General features: G+C 41.7%; 2 protein-coding genes across 2 annotated transcripts in view; one reads left to right on the top strand and one right to left on the bottom strand.

Moving 5' to 3' along the window:
* Nucleotides 1-400: 400 nt before the first annotated feature.
* Nucleotides 401-12443, bottom strand: LOC124159778. The gene is made up of 3 exons (XM_046535696.1): nt 12285-12443; nt 1434-1656; nt 401-1227 (listed from the first exon to the last, which is right to left on the bottom strand). The coding sequence occupies exons 1-3, from the start codon at nt 12441-12443 to the stop codon at nt 401-403; spliced, it is 1209 nt and encodes a 402-aa protein (XP_046391652.1).
* Nucleotides 10563-19672, top strand: part of LOC124159541 — a 64356-nt gene continuing 55246 nt past the window's right edge. The window contains exon 1 of the mRNA XM_046535421.1: nt 10563-10697. The gene's annotated coding sequence lies outside the window, so the exon portion shown is untranslated. The remainder of the gene's footprint in view (nt 10698-19672) is intronic.

The following is a 19672-nucleotide window of genomic DNA, read 5'->3' on the forward strand; positions in this document are numbered from 1 at the left end:
GTAACTATGGCAATCCAACGGATCTGGAAACGAGCCCAACGATTGGCATTCGAAAGGCGGTGGTGTTGTCGGTTTACTGCACGAACCTCGCTCGCACATTGAATCGTCAGGGTTGAAATAATACCCTTTTTTACATGTTTCGTGCTTGACAAATAAGTTTCCGGAGGGGTCGCTGACGCAGTGGTAGTAACTGTGGCAGTCGTTCGGATCTGGATAATTTCCGAGACCCATGCAATCGTATTTAGTGGTCAATTCCGGAGTGGTTTCAGTGCTCATTTGGGTCGTTCCCGTGGTCTTCGGTGTCGTTTCTTGTGTTGTACTCACTTCCGTTGTCCCTGTTGTCTCTTGCGTGGTGCTTTGAGTCTCCGTAGTGGTCCCTGTAGTCTCCTGCGTCGTGCTTTTAGTCTCCGTAGTGGTCCCTGTAGTCTCCTGTGTGGTGCTCTGAGTCTCCGTAGTGGTCCCTGTAGTCTCCTGTGTGGTGGTTGGAGTCTCCGTAGTGGTCCCTGTAGTCTCCTGTGTGGTGCTCTGAGTCTCCGTAGTGGTCCCTGTAGTCTCCTGTGTGGTGCTCTGAGTCTCCGTAGTGGTCCCTGTAGTCTCCTGTGTGCTGGTTGGAGTCTCCGTAGTGGTCCCTGTAGTCTCCTGTGTGGTGCTCTGAGTCTCCGTAGTGGTCCCTGTAGTCTCCTGTGTGGTGCTTGGAGTCTCCGTAGTGGTCCTTGTAGTCTCCTGTGTGGTGCTCTGAGTCTCCGTAGTGGTCCCTGTAGTCTCCTGTGTGGTGCTTGGAGTCTCCGTAGTGGTCCCTGTAGTCTCCTGTGTGGTGCTCTGAGTCTCCGTAGTGGTCCCTGTAGTCTCCTGTGTGGTGCTTGGAGTCTCCGTAGTGGTCCTTGTAGTCTCCTGTGTGGTGCTCTGAGTCTCCGTAGTGGTCCCTGTAGTCTCCTGTGTGGTGCTTGGAGTCTCCGTAGTGGTCCCTGTAGTCTCCTGTGTGGTGCTTGGAGTCTCCGTAGTGGTCCCTGTAGTCTCCTGCGTGGTGCTTGGAGTCTCCGTAGTGGTCCCTGTAGTCTCCTGTGTGGTGCTCTGAGTCTCCGTAGTGGTCCCTGTAGTCTCCTGTGAGGTGCTTGGAGTCTCCGTAGTGGTCCCTGTAGTCTCCTGTGTGGTGCTTGGAGTCTCCGTAGTGGTCCCTGTAGTCTCCTGTGTTGTGCTTGCGGTCTCCTTCGTTGACTCTGTTGTTTCCTGAGTTGTTATTTCAGTTGTCGTAGTTGCCTGCGTAGTCGTTTCTTCTACTGGATCGCACACGAAGTCTACATTTCCCGAAACCAGTGGCTGCCAGTTGGTGATGAATACATTGTCGCATGAACCCGCAACGCATGGTTTTTCCGGATCATCATCTGAAAATATTTTCCCATTTTGGCATGTACAATTTTCCCTTTCATAATTGCCATCAATTGTTGGTATGCAATGGTAGAAATTTTCGCAGTGGTCTCCAGTAGCTGCACAGTATCCTATGCCGAGGCATGTAAATTGGCCGGTGTCGTCTGTTGTGCAGATAGTTCCAGGATCCACCCTCTGTTTCCCTCCTTCCTCGCCCCTGACCTTCTGACCCTCGTGCGAAGCGGGGTTGTAATCGCGGGGCAAACTGTGCGAAGCGGTGAACGCCAGAACCTGTGCGGAAAAAAATGAACGTTGAAAGGTTTGGATTGAATATATAAACAAAGTTCCGAAAGGTGGTTGCGCAGTAGTAAAAGACTGAGTCGTACATTGAAACTCTCAGTTCAGTATGTTCATGACAAATGGAAATGAGTACGAAATGAAAATCTGACAGAGATTGGAAATGGAATGAATTTTACTTTGCGGGTTTCATTTGTGATTAGCACCACACAGAGAGCCACCAACTCCTCCAAAATCCAATATCGCAGTTCAATTTGCCTTCTATGTTAAGGTGATCACAAAATCACAAGTAATCAAAATGTCGAGGAGTAGGAAACATTATTGTGGCATGATTAAAAAACTTCTTGTTGGCCATTTTGTAATCTTTGTTCAGATTCGACGCAAAATAAATACTTATAAAATTAAGGGTTAAATCGGAAAATTTTTATGGGTCTCGTGATTTTACGCTTGTTGAGGGAAATAAGAGGTAAGACATCATCCGCCTTGACCGGGTTTCGAACCCGGATCCCCCGATTTCCGGTCGAGTGCTTTATCCAGTCAAGCTTCCGAGGCGTCATTCTTCCCTGTGGATATTTTTGGACACTACCGGACAAGGTGTTGCTGGACTGCTGAGCATATGATGCCACATGCAGTCCTAATCGTGCGCACAGCGATGACGCCTCAGTAGCTTAACTGGATAAAGCACTCGACCGGAAATCGGGGTATCCGGGTTCAAATCCCGGTCAAGGCGGATGATTTTTTTTCTCTCTGTGTATCTTTCGCACGATTGTGCATTGCGGGTGACTCCCGTATAAGTTATCACCGTGGCTAGTCCCAGTTTAAACAAACAGTAAACAAGGTAAGACATCACAGTTATGCAATTTAAAGCTACTTTTACCTACGTAAACCTTTAATCGAAAAAAAATCATGAGCACAACGCCATAGTCGTTGCCATTCAATAAACTGTGAGCAATGGAAGGCTGATAATGCCCCCTCCATCCACAAATGATTCCGAGAAATTGCGCATCTGGCCATCTTGAGAAGCACCTCTAGAATTGCGCCCCATCAAATACATGCACGGGAAATCGGGAAACAATTTAATCAGTTCATCACCCCTCCACAGCAGTCAACAGTGCTAAGTCTAGGCTTGGGGAAACCAATAAAACACTAATTATAGACATTTTTAATTATTACCCAACAATTCACACATATCCCATATTCACACATTCGTGGGGAACACATATAAAGAATATTTGCGGCATAGCCCTGAAGAAATTAGGATTCGTCAAGCGTATTGTGGGAAGATTTTCGGATGAGAAAGTAAAAGAAAGGTGCTATTTCGCTCTCGTCCGACCGCACCTTGAATATGCAGCGAGTGTATGGGATCCAGTGCAGAAAGACTTAATCCGCGAACTGAATAAGATACAAAGGAAGGCTGCGCGTTTCGTCAAAAACCGCTACGGGCGTACAGACAGTGTTACCCAGATGTTAAGCGAATTAGGCTGGGAGCCGTTGGAGACTCGGAGGCTGCGCGCTAGGCTTAGATTGCTTGAACAATTAAGAATGGATATCTTTAAGAGCGACACAGAGAACATAATCTTAGAGCCACACTATATTTCCAGGTCCGACAGAAGCGATAAATTAAGAGAGATTTTTTGCCGAACGGATAGATATGGGAATTCGTTTTTCCCCCGAACAATAAAGGACTTTAATAAACGCTTGTCCCAACCTCGTTAGAGCACTTCTTTTTTTTAATAGCTCTAAACGGCTGGTGTCCTAACACCCCCTGCCACACGCCTTTTAGGCGGCTTGCGGGGTATTATGTAGATATAGATGTAGAATTCCGACAGCATGCATACTGCCTCATCTAGTTACTCCTCTATTAGTCTTTCCTATGCCTTTCCTTCTTCTTGTTTTGACAATGTCAACTGTTAAAATTTTTTATCATGTTTGAAATATTGAAAAAAAATGCAAAATGATGAAAACTGCTACTTGCAGCAAAAAATAAAATAAATGAAAAATGGCGAGAAGTTATTAAAAGATAAAGTGGTGCAAATAAATAAATATTTACTGTATAATTAACATCTTGATGCAATTTTTATAAACGTTTTGTTTTGATTAATGTTCTCTCAGTTTAATTTTTAAGCTTCTTCTAACATAAAACAACACACAACTCACACAGAAGACAAGTGCGCACCATAATTATTATTTTGCTAACTGGCTATTTGGGGTGAACGTGGTTTACCCCAAGGAGGTTGTAATATACTGGTGAGGGCACCAATGGTTCCGATCGTGGAGCGAAGTGTGTCAGAAACAGGGACGCCGACTTACAAAAAATATTGGGGGGCCCAAACCGGGGATATTGCCCCGGGAAATTTTATAAGTAGTGAGTTTTAAGTTTTTTAAAGCATTTTAAAAGAGTCATATGATCAACATTAGAACCCTGATAACTCGAATCTCGATGTCTGGACACTCCGGGGAAAATCGCCAAGCCTGGCACATTTTTTCCTCACACCCTTAACGAATTTTTGAGGGGACTCGGGCCCCATGGAGTCGGCGCCACTGGTCTGGTTAGGATTAGCCACGCATACTTTGACCAAAACTTGACAATCTCACAAGGGTCCATGCGTATGTTTTGGTGAATTTTTTTGTCATAACTCGTTATTGCATTTAACTGTATAGAACGCACGCAGTAAACCATTTGTACCTAAGGATCAGTGCTATAGTTGGGCCGGTATGGCGTACCCCCTAAAATCCAAACTCGTTATAAGCATACCGGTTAAAATACCTTTTTAATTAAACCGGTTACCTTTTTAAATGTAAAAAATAGCTCTACTGTAAATTTTCCAATGGATTTAAGAAAGAAAAATGGGAAATGATTATTTACTTGTTCAGAGTTATCTCGAGACACAACTTGGAACTAATATAAAAGTTGGAGTTTGACATTTCAATCACGGCTGGATGTATAATACATGTTCAGCTGTTGGCAAATTTTGCGGAGTACCGCCTAATTTTTTTTCCCAACTGCGGCACTGCTGAGGATGATTGTATAACAATCGAAGCACGTGTTGTACTCTGTAAATAAATTGTGGGCATACGATATCTTCTTTTTTTGTCATTTGCTATGTTCCACGACATCTCTCCTAAGAAATTTGAGTATCTTTAACTACTTTTATGGTAGGCTTCGCGAATTAATGTCTCAAACATATATCCTAGAGTCGTAGGGAAAAATTGTTGTCAATCACCACGGTCACGTTCTACAACCAGTTTGGCTGAAAATGAAATTTTACTTGTGTAAACTTGCCATTTCCTTGCTATTTTAATGGTATTTAATATTATTACAGCTAATGGTAATCAGAAATAAAAAACAGATGCATTAACAAAGCATACTTTCATGGATATCGCCACCAGTAAAGTGGCTAAGAGTACACAGAGTTTATACATAAATGTATGTATAGCGAATGATGGGAAAAATCCGATTAAATCGCCTGTTAAATACTAGTGATTGTTACGAGTCATTTTTCACTTAAAGTAACACATTGTCAGAACAAAACCATACCACCTCAAAATAATGGTCGGACACTATTGTCAAATAAAATTTCAATAGTTTTGTTCACTGGAGCGTAATGCAGAAACTAAACGAAAAAGAATTTATCCCGGGGAGCTAAACTCATGGTCGAAATAAAATCGCAGTCAAAACTACTTCGGTTCGAAACTAAACTAAACCTCCAGGCCGAAATTATACAGATTATATTTCGCACCGGAGGGACCACGTGCTTCACCTTCAAACAGATAAGTTTCAACCCACACACCGAGTGCGAAGTATGGTTGAATGAAGTAGAAGTTCGGCCTACCCTCATTAGATGTATGGGGCACTTAAATTTTTATCACTAACAGGAGGACGGTGGACGCAAACTGGCCATTCAAATTTTTACGCTCAATACTTTAACCCATCCATATTCTGTCATGACATGGGTCGAAACTATTTCCTCTCAACATCTCGGATCGAAACTTAACTATGAGCCGCACAGTGTCGATTAATTTAGTTTCGTTCCCGGGAGTAAAGTTTCGTCCCTGGTCGAAACTAAACTCCGAGGTGATTTTAATTTCAAGCGGGAACCTAGGCCTCGTGTTTTCGTTTCGTTTCACTCGGCATCCCTGGAAAGAAGCAATTGTGTGAATTTATATCCTCAGCGCATAGATTTCGAATGAGGTTGACACTTGCGACAAGATATGATGTACTTGGATCCTAGACGACGATTTCTTTTCACCTCAAAATGTAATATTCTTTTTGTCGTTTCAATTTGACCGTTTTGACCGTTCAATTTTTGACGTTTCAATTTGTCGTTTCAATTTGACCGTTTTCAATTTGACCGTTTATCCGTTTTAAATAGTTCGCGGTATTTTCCATTATTGGAGCGCCCGAGCGAGTCTGGCTTCATCCAGTGGTGCAGTGAGGGGGAGGGGAGGGTTTGGGGGTTTCCCCCCTCAGAACTCAGAGAAATTTTAATCCATTTTACTTAATTGGATTGATATTACTGATAGAATAGTGTAAGGATTAATAAAATATCCCTCAGAAAGCCGTAAAACTCACCATTTTGAACCATTTATCTTAAAATTCCGCAATTCATTAATCTCGCACCTACCGCCTATCCTGGTGGGTGTTACATACCCCCACACACTCCGGTATTAGTTGCACCAAGGCCAACCCCCCTCCCCCAGCCTTAATTCCTAGCTGCGCCCCTGGCTTCACCTATTCCAGGGCTTTGGGGTATATTCTAAGCATCCTTGATTGTGTTGCAAAGCGACCGGAATTCCATGGTTTCGGTGTCATCGCTTTAAGGAATGTCTGAACCACACCATTCATAAATCCAACGAAAACTCAGGTAAAACAGGATTTCTAGAATTCGGATTTGCATAAAATCGACCGTCCCTTGATCTCCGCAGACCAAGCCAGAAAAATCATATTCGATTTTCACGGTTTTCACCTGTTCGTTTTGAGTTAGGCATGCGCGGTTCAACTCACGATGCGTGTGACCACGAATATTTCAAAAGAGGATCCTCGTGTCGCCTTATAAATGTATTTTCAACGACCGCGCATTTAAATGGATTTACTGATGTCGCCACTCGCGTCGCTGACGAGCGAAGTGATCCGAGTTTCGCGCGGAAGTAAGGTATAATTAGGGGTGTTAACCGACATTTATACACGTGACGATGTGATCTATCGAATTCATTACTTTTCAGTGCTATTCCTCGCCATTACAAACATTACACAGCAAGGTATTGGGAAAAATTGGATCACATTGCATTCATCACCGCGCCGCGGACATTATTAAGGCCGCGTACATGCCGAAAGCAACCGGTGATAGCAACGCAACGACAACGCAACGGCAACTTGAGTTGCCTGCGAATAACCCAATGAGTTTAGTGGGCCTGTGTAAACCAAAGCGACTGTGATGCGACGGTGATTCATCGGTCACGTGACTGACCAACGGAGGCAACTCAAGTCACGGCTGTGCTGTAAACTCGGGTCGCCAGTTGCGCAGTTGCTCTTGTGAAGTGCAGACCGTACGTAAATATGGCCGCTGAACAACAAGAAAATATTAAATTTACTCAGTTCTTTGAACAGTTTAATTGTTTATGTAACCATAACAAGTCGTACTGTGACAGGGTGGTGACAGACAAAGCTCGGCAAGCTCTGGCAGATGAGTTTAAACTAACAGGTAAGATAACAAAGTTAACCGATTTGTTAAGTTCTATAAAATATTTAATTACAGTTCTTTACTAAGCTTTGTATCTGAAATACAGAAAAGATGTTGAAATATATATCTGAGATGTGTATAAGTGACTGGACAAACTTGTCAACTTGGGTTTCTTTTGTATGCACACGCGGTGTAAATCTAAAAGGAACTCCAGTTGACTGAGTTGAGTTGCTGTTGCGTTGATATCACCGGTTGCTTTTGGTACGCACTCGGCCTAAATACCGAACGAAATGCGACCGAAGTGGCTGCAGAAATCAACTTACTCTGGGGTGGAATTGGGCATCCTCTATGCGGACCCCTTTCGCGTGACGGTGGTAGTAGTAAGGAAACTCCTCATGAAAAAGTTATCATGCTCGGACCAATAAGGGCTCCAAGGGACTAATGATAACATAACCGCGGGGTCAGTTGAGAAACTTATCGTCGCTGCTTAAGTGTATTGTATTGACATGATACGGCAATCATAAATGCCAAGATATGCTAGAAATTGAAGAAAGAAATATTATTTTTATGTTAGAATATGACTGCCACGACCTTCATCCAATTACTTTCAATATAAATAGGTTAATCGAGTTTCTTTGCATAAAATGGTTATGTCAGTGGATAACGCGTCTTCATTTATGAAATTACGATTGGTTGGCATTCATTGCTTGCTGTCCTAGTTTTTCCTGTTCGTCCCTGTTTCTTGTGATGATTTCTTCTCAGACTCGATAATGAGTTCATTATTGCACTATTTCATCCTACCATTAAAAAATGCGTCTCAACTCGCGTTCTCATAATAATTAAACCCTTGGTAAATCCACATATATAATAGGGTGGTTTCCTATTATTTTTTGTTGCTTAAATCGAAAGATTATTACTCCTGGAGCACGTATTTCACGATTTTAGATTTTTAAATTACTATATCTATTTTACGCGATTAAATGAATAGTGAACATTTTCAAGCGCGCGAAAACGCGACGGCAAGGTATGTATGCAGGGAAAACTCCGTGTGACGCCATTCTGGTTTCCGCTGCCGCAAGTGAGGTGACTTTGAGGCGAGGCTTTGAGCGCTGATACGACGAAGGATGCTAGCAGGTAGCAGAGTACCCTGCCAGCAGATAGCGCTTGCCTTATATAATCATTATTAATACCTTATCAAACGAAGAAAACTTTCCGACCTTAGCCAGTTTTAATAAGTGATTATTGAGATATGTTTCCCTGAGCTCTGTCCCTCATGCATGCATTGGTAACCTCAGACGATGTATAACTTCTATCTACTCGTATAGAAACTAAGTCCCTGTGACGTCACGTGGAGTGGAATCGCATGGGCGCCAATCTAGCCTTGTCAAATGAGGATGAAATTGACCATTGCCATTCGTCTTAACCTGTATTTCAAAAACAAAATAATTTGTATGTATATTATGAATACACTAATTGTGGGTAACGAATCTCAATCAATACCTTTCGTTTTCTTTGATGAAGGAAACTACCCTATTATCCATATCATAACTTATCATGTATCTGTACACTGCGCAAAACCTCTACTAGGATCCCGTGCATGTGTCATTTTCGAATTTCATTGGACGCGAATCTCATGGATAATATTTCTCTAGCATGGCAGACATATTTTAAAAAATTGACACTGATTACTGAAGAGTTGATGTGGAGGTTGGAACTGCATAATTACATTTGTAAGATCAACGATAAAAAGATTTGTAAATTACGTCTGTTTTTTCTTTTGGAAATCGGTAGCATTAAAAATAAATCAATCAATAATTAATAGTCATTTCTTTAGCGAGCGTTTCGGTGCTCACTCCGTCGCCGTAGTTTTCATTCCTCAGTTTAGTGAACAAAGTAATACTGCCTGTGATGGCAAAATTTTTGTTTTCCGATTGAAACACGTTGAAGGTTTTTGGGCACAAGTATACCACTTTTAAGTTTTTGATGTTTTTCCCGATTCTTCGGTACACTGGTGTTACGGGCTTAAAAATCTGAGGAGAAGGCCTTCGAACCCATATTGAAGGCAGATATTAAAATAAAAGGAGAATTTAATGAGTTACGAAATAATACAGCAAAAGATTAGGGCATCGATGAAAAATAGCCATGATAATTGTACTCGTCGTACACAATACAGTAATAGAGGAACTGGCCATGACGAGTTCACTTGTCATACCCAGAGAAGTGAATTTTACGTTTATATAATTTTTGTTAAACGTATTATGACATTTTGTTCATCAAAATCGACCAATAACGAGCGAAATGTTCAAAAGAGTGGACGGAACATACAATGCGTTGATATTGCGCGTTATTTCCTTCTAGGTAGTCAAAAAATCCGTAAAATCCCCATAGTGTAAGTATTTAGGCCCTCTGAATTTCTGGAACCTCTAAGATATTGCTTAGTCAACCATCTTTTGTGAAAATGAGTGAGTGAGTCAGTGTTCTCCATTGTTTTATAGTATATATTGACACTCGACCAACTTCAAAGAGAAGCAGGAAAATTATAATCCGGAGTGGTCAAGACACAAGCCATGATCTATGAAAGAGATTATTTGTCCAACTCGTCAACTATTTTCTGTATAGATTCATTAGCTAGGCCCACGTTTTCGAAATCATAGGAAAGGATGTTTCAAACGTAAATGTAAAGTGAAATCTTACCGAAAAAATCAACGCCACCACCAGCTTCATGATATCCCTGTTATTCTATCGGAAGACACCCGTGGATTGTGTATGTAAGCCTGTTTTTCCAAAAATCACTTGTAATCTTTGAATGCACTCACAATGCACTTAGCCGGAGATAAGCTGAAACCACGCAGTTGGATCAGGGTGGAATAAAATCGTTGCTCATTATCTAATCGGGGTAAGAAGGCCAAGTACTTTCGCAGCATTTAAACGAAATTCGTCGAAAAAAAAGTTTTTTTTTCTGATTTATTGCGGCGATGACATGATTTAAATGCAAGATAGAATACAAATCTTTACAGGTTTTTTATTCAAGGACTGCTGCGGATTTTCTGATTCAGTTGAAGATTACTTTGACACCTGATTACCGTTTGTGTGTGCGTTTCGTCAGCACACACCACGTAATTGGATCATGCATTGGTGAACTTGCGGAGCGATTATGATCCGTAGATTTTTTATCGATCGGCCCTCACCGTCTCAGCCGCCGTTACTTTGGTCCTTTGGAGACGGCGGAGTGGAGAAATGAGACTATTCGAGAGAGAGAGAGAGTGCGAATATTCGGCATTTGGTGAGGTTTAAGACGTGACTCGGATCTCAGTTGCTGTCCTGGACCTGCCCTGAAACCACCGGATATCTAAGGTCGTATGCCAAAACTATTTAGGAAGTGTTTTCTGCGACTAAATTGATCAAATTAAATGCTAAGTATATTTCAAATTTTCTGATGCATTTTTCAATTGATTTTATAGACGTATTGGGTTCGTGTTCATAAACATTATTATCTTCAATTGCAGTATTGTTTGAAGAAATTAGACGCCATATCGTTTCATTCTCGAGCTATTAGTCGCATATCATCAGCGGGCCTTCCGCAAACAAGTTGATGGCGTCACCGACCCCTGCCAAGCGGGTCACCACGTATCGGACACTTCTGATCCGAATGCATCTTCTGTGGTTCGCAGCTATTCGTACTCTCTCGTGAGGAATTACTTCCCATTTGGTCTCGTGCACACACACCGATTTTGGACCGCCGGTAAAATATCGACGGCGTCTCCCATTGTTCACGGGATCGGCGACTCCCATTGGGATGAGTATGACGGCCGATATTTTGCCAGCCGTCCAAAATCGGTGTGTGTGCAAGGGGCCTTATTCAATCGGGGTGATCTCTCTCCGAACGAATTTCTCTGAGCGGTCAATGACAACTAGATAGTACAAGTAAAGGGAAATTGAATAGAAATAAGGATATTCTATGGCTTTACCATCGCAAAAACGAAGATAATGTCCGACGCAGGGAAATTTTGGACCTCTAACTTGACGACCTGGGCCATAAGGGTCTAGGGTGGGCATCTAGTGTTTGAAAATGAATGGCAGTGAGGGCGTATACAAAACATGTTTCAAAATTGTGCAACGGAAGCATTCTTAGACCGAAGGGAAGTAGAAAAGGATAACTCGGGAGCCGCAATAGGAAGATGTGAATTTTACTTGGCAATGAGGGAGCTTCGAATGAATAGGTAAGCCATCTGTAATGGATGTAGAATAAAAACTTTAGGGCTATGTCGTCCCGTCAGTTATTGGGTGGCCCCAACGTTTTCCGAGTAGGTTGTTGATTGTTTTTGCTGATTACGGGTTGCCAAGTACGGCTAATTTTAATGGCGGTGTCCCTGTAAAAATTGTCCTCCTCTTTAGATATTTCCAAGGTCTCTCTGACGAGTCTCTGTTTTTGAAACCTTTTACTTTGGCAACGATTTTTGCTTCCTTGAGGTCGATTGTGTGGCTCAGTGCTGCGTGTTCGGCTACCGCGGACTTTGTTGACTGCCCCAGTCGAATCGCTCTCTCGTGCTCCTCTCGGCGTGTTTTGACTGATCTGCCTGTTTCGCCGATGTAGTTCTTCCCACAGGTCTGGCAAGGTATTCGGTAGACCCCTTCGACTTGTAGTGGAGTTCTATCCTTGACGGTTTTTAAGAGATGTTTTATCTGCACTTGAGAGTAGATTGTCCCTATCTGTAATTTTCTTAGGATATTTCCTATTATGCCGGTCGTCCCCTTTATGTATGGCAGGAAGGCTTTCTTCTGGTCGCTGAGGTCACTTGTTGAGGAGTTGACGGCTTCTGCGGTGTTGTTTTTGATGACAATATTAAATGTTTGAGAGATAGCTCTGTTGTCGAATCCATTTCCCCGTAGAATGGCCTCTAGCTTCCGCCTCTCTTCGGCAAAGTTGTTCTGGCCACTTACCGTGTAGGAGCGGCGAATCAAGGTGTTGACCACTCCATTTATTTGGGCTGGGTGATGGTGAGATGAAGCGTGCCGGTCCCGATTTGTTGCTGTCGCTTTGCGATACACTGCATGCTCCAATGTTCCATCCTTCCTCTTTTCCACGAGAACTAAGTCCATGAATGGAAGTCTTCCGTCTTTCTCCACCTCCGTTGCAAACTTTGTTGTCCTTTATCCCGTTCAAATGAGTATAAAATTCTTGAAAATGAATTTGTTTCCTTGCCATGCGTAAAAAATTATACAAGTGTCGTCCATATATCTGACCCAAATCTAACGAAATCTGTAATGGAGTATTCGCAAAATGTTTTTGGAGACGGCGGTAAAAAAATCATTTGAGGCAAAAAAACCTGAATAATACCCCGACTCCTAGAGGGATAGCTGCAGCTTATTGATATAGCTATTCAAGAAACAAAAGAGTGATCTACATATACATAATACCCTGCGAGCCACCTCTAGGGAGTTTGGCAGGGGGTGATCAATCACCAGCATGCAGCATGCAATTGGATTTCCACATGCACACCACACAGTCCAAAAAGCGTCACGTATACTAACAAATTATACTACCATATGCTGTTAGAAATTATAATAAAATTAAAAAAACATGCATTGAATTTCGTAGGTTAGTAAAGGACTTCAATAAACGCTAGTTCCAATCTCGTAAGAGCACTTCATTTTTTTAGCTGTAAACGGCTGGTGTCCTAGCACCACCTGCCACACGCCTTTTAGGCGGCTTGCGGGGTATTATGTAGATGTAGACTACAAGTCATGCAATCTGTTTATGAGTTCTATCGCTGCCGTTATAATCTCTCATTGATCGTGGAAAAAAAGACATTCTGATTCTGTCTGTTCTACAATCTATCTCTCTTATTTTATTTATATGATCTGGTCTTCCGTAGTATGTTGGCGTCCGTAAGATATAACTTCGTTAGAAAATACAGTGCTCTTGAACTTATCTAAAAGGTTTAGTCTATTTTTCCATCTACGGTCCGACAGAGATTCCCATCCGAGTTTATCTAAGAGGTCAGTTACACTAGCAAGACTATCGTAACGACCTTTCACATACCTGGCAGCTCTTCTTTGCGCGCGTTCTAACTCTGTTATTAAGCCTTTTTCATGAGGGTCCCAAACACTGGCAGCGTATTCCAAATGTGGTCTAACGAGGGAAAAGTAGCTAATTTCTCTCACTTTGTCGTTGCACTTTCCTAATATTCTTTTAACAAAACCCATTTTACGATTAGCTTGACCGGTTATTTCTCGAATATGTTTATTCCACGACAGATCATTATTGAGTCTAACTCCTAGATATTTCACGGATTCAACAGTCTCTAATTGGGTGCCCCGAATTATATAGCTACGTGGTAGGGAGTTATTCTTCTTCCAGAAATTCATGACGACTCATTTTTTCAAATTTAATTCCAATTAAATTGGTGATTGGTGGTGTTAATAAGTCATGGGTTGGCACATAATTTTCTGAATCACGCGGTCATTCCACGTCCCTCTCTCTATCACTTCTTCCGCCGCTTTCCGTATTTAAAACTGGAATTCCATAGAAAGCCAATCGTGACGATGAAATCGCTGTATGCGGCAATGAGTTCTGAGCGGCTGAAAGAGGGTATCAGTGATGGCTTCAGCGACGGAGAAAGGGGCGTACCGAGTGATGTAAAAAAAAAGGATGGGAATCGCATCCCTGGAGCCATCGTGGGAAATGATCATGTTGCCCTAAAATCTAAATCCCCCCCATTTAAAATGTGAGTGGAAAAAATTTTGTTGGGCATATTTTTAATGATAAACAAACGGAGTAAACTCATTAGTTCTAAGTGAAAGAAGTTTCAGTCTTTCTGACCTCTGAGCAAACATTTAAGTTATTCTAAACTTGGCGCGGTGTTGCAAATAGCAGCATGAAAATAAATATTGCGCTATCTACTGTTTAAAAATGCATTATAATGTATAAAGAAACGCTGAATTAATTGATATGCCAATATTTAAATTACAGAAAAGTCTAGAAGCATTTCCTTAACTTTACGTCACAAACGTGTATTTTTTACTTATATCTTCTTCTCGCAATTGTCGTCTAGCCGTTCTTTGTATAGGATTGAATTCTGTAGAAAAAATTCTTCAAAGTATTTCTTTCTTGACCGTCTTCACCAATTTTCAGTAACTGATTGTGAGATAAAATGTGATTATGCCGATGTAACACCCTTTAGGACAAGAAAATTTGGATTCTTGTGAGGTAAAAAGTAGCCTTTTACTAACTTACATTCGTTACGTTGTAGTTTCCTATATGCGGTGTATAAAATTTGAAATGTACTACAAAGTAATTTTAAGTGAAATAATCATTTACTTATCTCAATTTTGAAGTGACTTACAAGGTTTTGATCGTAAAAAAAATATTATAGCGCCGCTGAGCCACTCTGCTTGCTTTGTATAGCCAGCTCCTTGCGAGCAGAGGGAAATTTCTGTGGAAGGAAAGGAGTTTTTTGTCAATGCTTTCTAGGAAATATATGCTTTATATTCGTTGGATATCCTGAATAGAGAATGCTCGTTCGCTATAACTGGGATGATTTTTATTTCAATTCATTGATGCTCGAAATCAAGCGAATTTTGACGGCTTGGAAATAAGATGTAAATTTCGCATTGGGTCTTTCGGCCTTGCCGCTAAAGAAGAAAGAATCTCATAATCCTTGCGAAGGACCACCCCTTCCAGTGCATGCCTTTTATAAAAGGGCATGTTCCTCAAGTTCCGTCCATTGGGTACAATAAGACATCGATAAATATATATGTTCTAATATTTTACTGCATTATTTTGTCACTGCATGAGAAGCGAACTGAGCCAAGCGAAGAATTAGCGAAGCTGTTCGGTTTGTCGTTGCAATTTTTTAGTAGTAAACGACTGTTGTGTGGTCTGCTTAGTTTGAGAGCGGTGTAGTTTTTATTTACACCAATCTCAGCTGTAACATGCCCAATCACCATGTCCATATCATGCCTAAAAAGCCAAGTGTTTCAACACTCGTAAATAAATGAGGGCTCAAAAGTCCTTTGTTTTCATTAATTTCGATGAATTTCTATCAAATAATAATGCGGTGATCATCAGAAGTCGTATGTCTTAAGCCTATTAGCTGCCGTCTGATTTTGTAAGGACTGCACGTATTCATTCGTGGTTGAGTAGGTGGTAGGCGGGGAGGAGCTGGGGTTAGGCCAGCTGTGCCCGCATCGGTCTCCCGGTCGGATCGGTTGGATTTCCCGCGGCAGCTCCTCACTGATCGTCGAGTGAGCAGTGGGTAGGGAATATTTGCAGTCCTGGCGAAAGCTGGCGGTCAGGCGGATGCATAAGAATAGGACCACCGGCAAAGTAATGCATGATTCTAAGGCTGAGTAAGGAAGACCATATAAATCATGTCAAGAACGGATTTGCTGTGAGATTTTGGCTATCAAGCAATACCAAGTAGTATGCCGCAGAAGCTACGTGGGGCAGAGCAAGCGTTCTATCTCCCAAAGGCTTAAAGAGCATGAAAGAGCGTTGAAACTACATCAGTGGGACGTATCAGCGGTCGCTGAACATTTTGCCTCCAGCCCTGGGCATAGAATAATGTTTAACGCTACACGGGTATTGGCGAAGACGGAAGAATATCATCCGCGTATTATGCGTGAATCCGTCGAGATAGCGAAAAGGCCAAACAACTTCAATAGGTAGGATGGATATAACCTAAGCCGCATATGGAGAGGTTCCTGGCCCAATCTAATGACCAACGACTATCGTCTTCCGTGAAAATTCAAAATTGGGTTAACGAAACCTATATAAGCTCGGGACGAGAACGGTTTCCCTCCCATTCTCTTGAAAACGCTCCCAGTAAGAGGAGTGAATCGTCGAGTCAAAAAATGTTACCTACGCAGCAATTCCCGAAAACAACCACCAACATTGGTAAAATAAGCTGTGAAAATCTTCATACGAAAAAGAAGATCAAGTATAGTTCAAAACAGTGGTATTCCAGAAAGGATTCAGAGATGGAGTTGAAGGAGATTCTGGTGAATGTGAGTTGGATGTAGATTTGATTAGCTGGAGAAATGGGTATGTGTAAAGTTAAACATTTATGAGTTGGTAGACATCAAATGAAAATAGCGATAAAGAAAATCAAGATACAGGGTGCGTTCCGAAAGTAATGCAACTGAATTTCCCGTGCGGATTTTATTTGTGGGAGTCATATAAAAACATTTGGAGTAGATGGGGTCAACTCTAAGATTTACCACCAGAGAGCTATACAAGCTGCGAAAGCGGCAGGACGTCAGTTATTGTAAACCTCTGCGCGCCGACCGTGTCACGGAAAAATGTATTCGTCTATTCAGCAAAGTGGAAGTTGCGATACGACAGTATTAATAGTGGACTCAATTCTGTATTTGCGCCGGGAGTCCCACACCATCCACTCACCTGAATGTCGGGCTCTCGTCGATGACTTCCTCTGGAATCGTCGGATTGAGACCCTTCCTACAATACGACACATTCACGACTGCCACATTCGCGGCCAACAACTTAGAAAACAATAAGTTTAAACAATTACACCCTCGCCCACTCGGGCGCACAACAAACAACAAATCAAGCGAGGGGCGATTGTAGTATGGGACTCCCTGTGGCGCGAACAGTAATTTTTGTGCTAGAGTGTATAAATCTCTGGAGGAGACTAACAAAATTATTCGTGAGGTTTACGGGGACTCTGTTCTGTCTTACACACAATTTTTGAAGTGGTTAAATGCCTTTAAGAAGGGCCTCGGAGAGGTAAATGCCCAAAATTGTAAAAATGAGCTAATCAAATGTGAAATCAGTGCTCGTTGTGTTTTTAGACACCGAATGAGTGATCTGTTAGGAATTTTTCTTCTCAAGGACAGATAGTATATGCTCTCCAGGGGCGCAGCTAGGAATTAAGGCTGAGGGGGGGGGGGTTTAGGTACAACTAATACCGGTGTGTGTGGGGGTATGGAATACCCACCAGGATAAGAGGTAGGTGCGAGATTAATAAATTGCGGAATGAATGGTTCAAAATGGTGAGTTTTACGGATTTCTGAGGGATATTTTATTAATACTTACACTATTCTATTAGTAATATCAATCCAATTAAGTAAAATGGATTACATTTTAAAAATTTCTCTGAGCTCTGGGGGGGGGGGGGGGGGGAGTTATCCCCAAAAACCCCCCTCGCTGCGCCAATGATGTTCTCTATCACATCTGCGTGCTGGAAACACTCCGGAAAAGTATCATCAGGACGAGGAAAGACATCTCCAAGATCTGGCAAATTCATCTCGACAACGCGTTACGAGTCCGCGAGTTCCTGGCAAAAGACGAGGTTCAAACGCTGCCCCCAATCCCTCGAGAGTCCTGAAGTCGCCTCAACAGACTTCTTTCTGTTTGCCTTACATTAAAGAAGCCCTGAAATGAACCCATTATTTTGCTCATGGCAGAGACGCAATCCGTCGTGACGAAGATCTTGCGAGAGGTTCCCGAAGACGCCTTCACCGGCGCGAAACAGTCATGGCGGAGTCGCTGAAAAAAATGTGTAGAAGGTCAAGGGCGGTATTGTGAAGAATTTAAAATGTTCGAGCAAATACGTGTGATAAATTTCTTTTAAAAATAATCGCATTGATTTCGCAACGAACCTTGTGTTAGAATGCAGCGGATTAGGTGAAGCGAAGACGAGCATTGAAATATTGGGAAATAAAAACTGGAAGGAGTGAATGCATTCTGTCATTCGGGAAGATAAATAACAAAAAATTGAAGGAGCAAGAAAGGCGTTATCATTAGAACAGCCAAATCAAAGAGAGCATTCCATTGAAAAGTAAATCTACTTAACATCGAGAAATTTAATCTTAGAATAGAAGAAACAATTTATCTGATCATGCATTCGGAGTGCGCTTCTCTACGTAAGTGAGGCGTGGACGATGACAGCAGCAGAGAAATCAAGAGTGGAGACTTTCGAAATGTGGAACTAGAGAAGAATACGAGTATTTATTATTCTTCTAAGTCCGTGGATCAAATGGTTAGACCGAGCAAGCATTGAAGAAGGCCTGAGGAGCCTCACGGAAACTTTAATAAGAAGACGAGACAACCTTATCGGCAATATCATGAGATATATGTTGGCCATCCTATGATGACCGGATGAAAGGAATCGTCGAGGGACAAGTAGAAGGCAAGAACGGAAAAGGGAGACCTCAGTGTATGGAACAGGCGAAGAAGAATATGAAAGAGAAGAAATACTTAGATGTAAAAAGATTAGCTGATAAGGGAATTGAGTGGAGAGCTGCGTCAAACCAATCTTAGGATTGTTTACCAGTTTATTTAAAAAATAATTGCATTAATTTCGGAACGCACCTTGTATTTGAATGCAGTGGATTACATGAAGCAAAGGCAAACTTTGAAATAGGGAAATAAAACTGGAAGAAGTGTACGCATTTGAGAAGTAAAACCTCAGTATTTACATCAGTATTCCAGATTTCATCAGAAATAAATTAGGTATGTTAAGTTTCCGATAGATCAGACATGCTGTATGAGTCGCCAGCATGGTGCGGAATGTTCAACAGAACTACCAAAGAAAAACTGGGGAAGGCGGAACGAAGAAATTTAAGGTCGATTTTCAAATGAAATTGGCGCACTATATATTGAGACCTATAGCAAGCTGAAAGAATTACATTCGTAAAAAATGGTGAAAATGCTGAAGGAAGAAATCTAAAATAGGATTCTTCCAGCGGCACAATACTGATGAATTATGCAGTTGATATAACGAAAAAAGTTCTATAACATATGAAAGGGATCTTCCATCGGAACAGTCTGAAATACGTAAGCTTCGAATTATTCTTGGATCAAAAGTAATCGCGATGTCTTTCACATTATTTGTCACGCCGCAGACGCGCTCATAAGTTGCCCCGGGAAACCATATTCACCCCTACTAGCCAGTCAGCAATATAATGGTTAAAATCTCTGCACTCTCTTCGGGTTGACATTGCAGTCAGCGAAACTGTTGTCGCCAAAACCCAATGGACGCGGTGAAAACCCGAAGAGAATGCAGAGATCACCTGATCAACACCGCGAAAATCTTCGACCCTACATACAAGAGTTATGGTACGCGTTTGCCTCTTGTGTGAGTAGTGTGGTATTTGTGATATTAGAAGCTTAAAAATTAAACAGAGTGAATACGAATCAAATTTAAAAAATTGCATTGGGATGTTTATTATGAAGTAAATACTTTTATTTATATTATTTTCTTTTTTATCACTTCCGGCCTTTTATTCGTTTTTTTAATTTTTTGCAGCAAGTAGCAATTTATATCATTTTGTAATTTTTTTGGTTTTCTTTTTTCAAGTAACTA

The sequence above is a fragment of the Ischnura elegans genome, chromosome 5 (genome assembly GCF_921293095.1).
Source record: "Ischnura elegans chromosome 5, ioIscEleg1.1, whole genome shotgun sequence".
NCBI lineage: Eukaryota > Metazoa > Arthropoda > Insecta > Odonata > Coenagrionidae > Ischnura > Ischnura elegans.

Excerpts from the sequence above, each read along its gene's own strand:
- LOC124159778 (XM_046535696.1), bottom strand. The coding sequence starts at position 12,443 with ATGGACTTAGTTCTCGTGGAAAAGAGGAAGGATGGAACATTGGAGCAT. Across the intron at positions 1,657-12,284 it reads TGATTCGCCGCTCCTACACG|GTTCTGGCGTTCACCGCTTC; the intron begins GTAAGTGGCCAG and ends TTTTCCGCACAG. Across the intron at positions 1,228-1,433 it reads TTGCATACCAACAATTGATG|GAAACAACAGAGTCAACGAA; the intron begins GCAATTATGAAA and ends ATAACAACTCAG.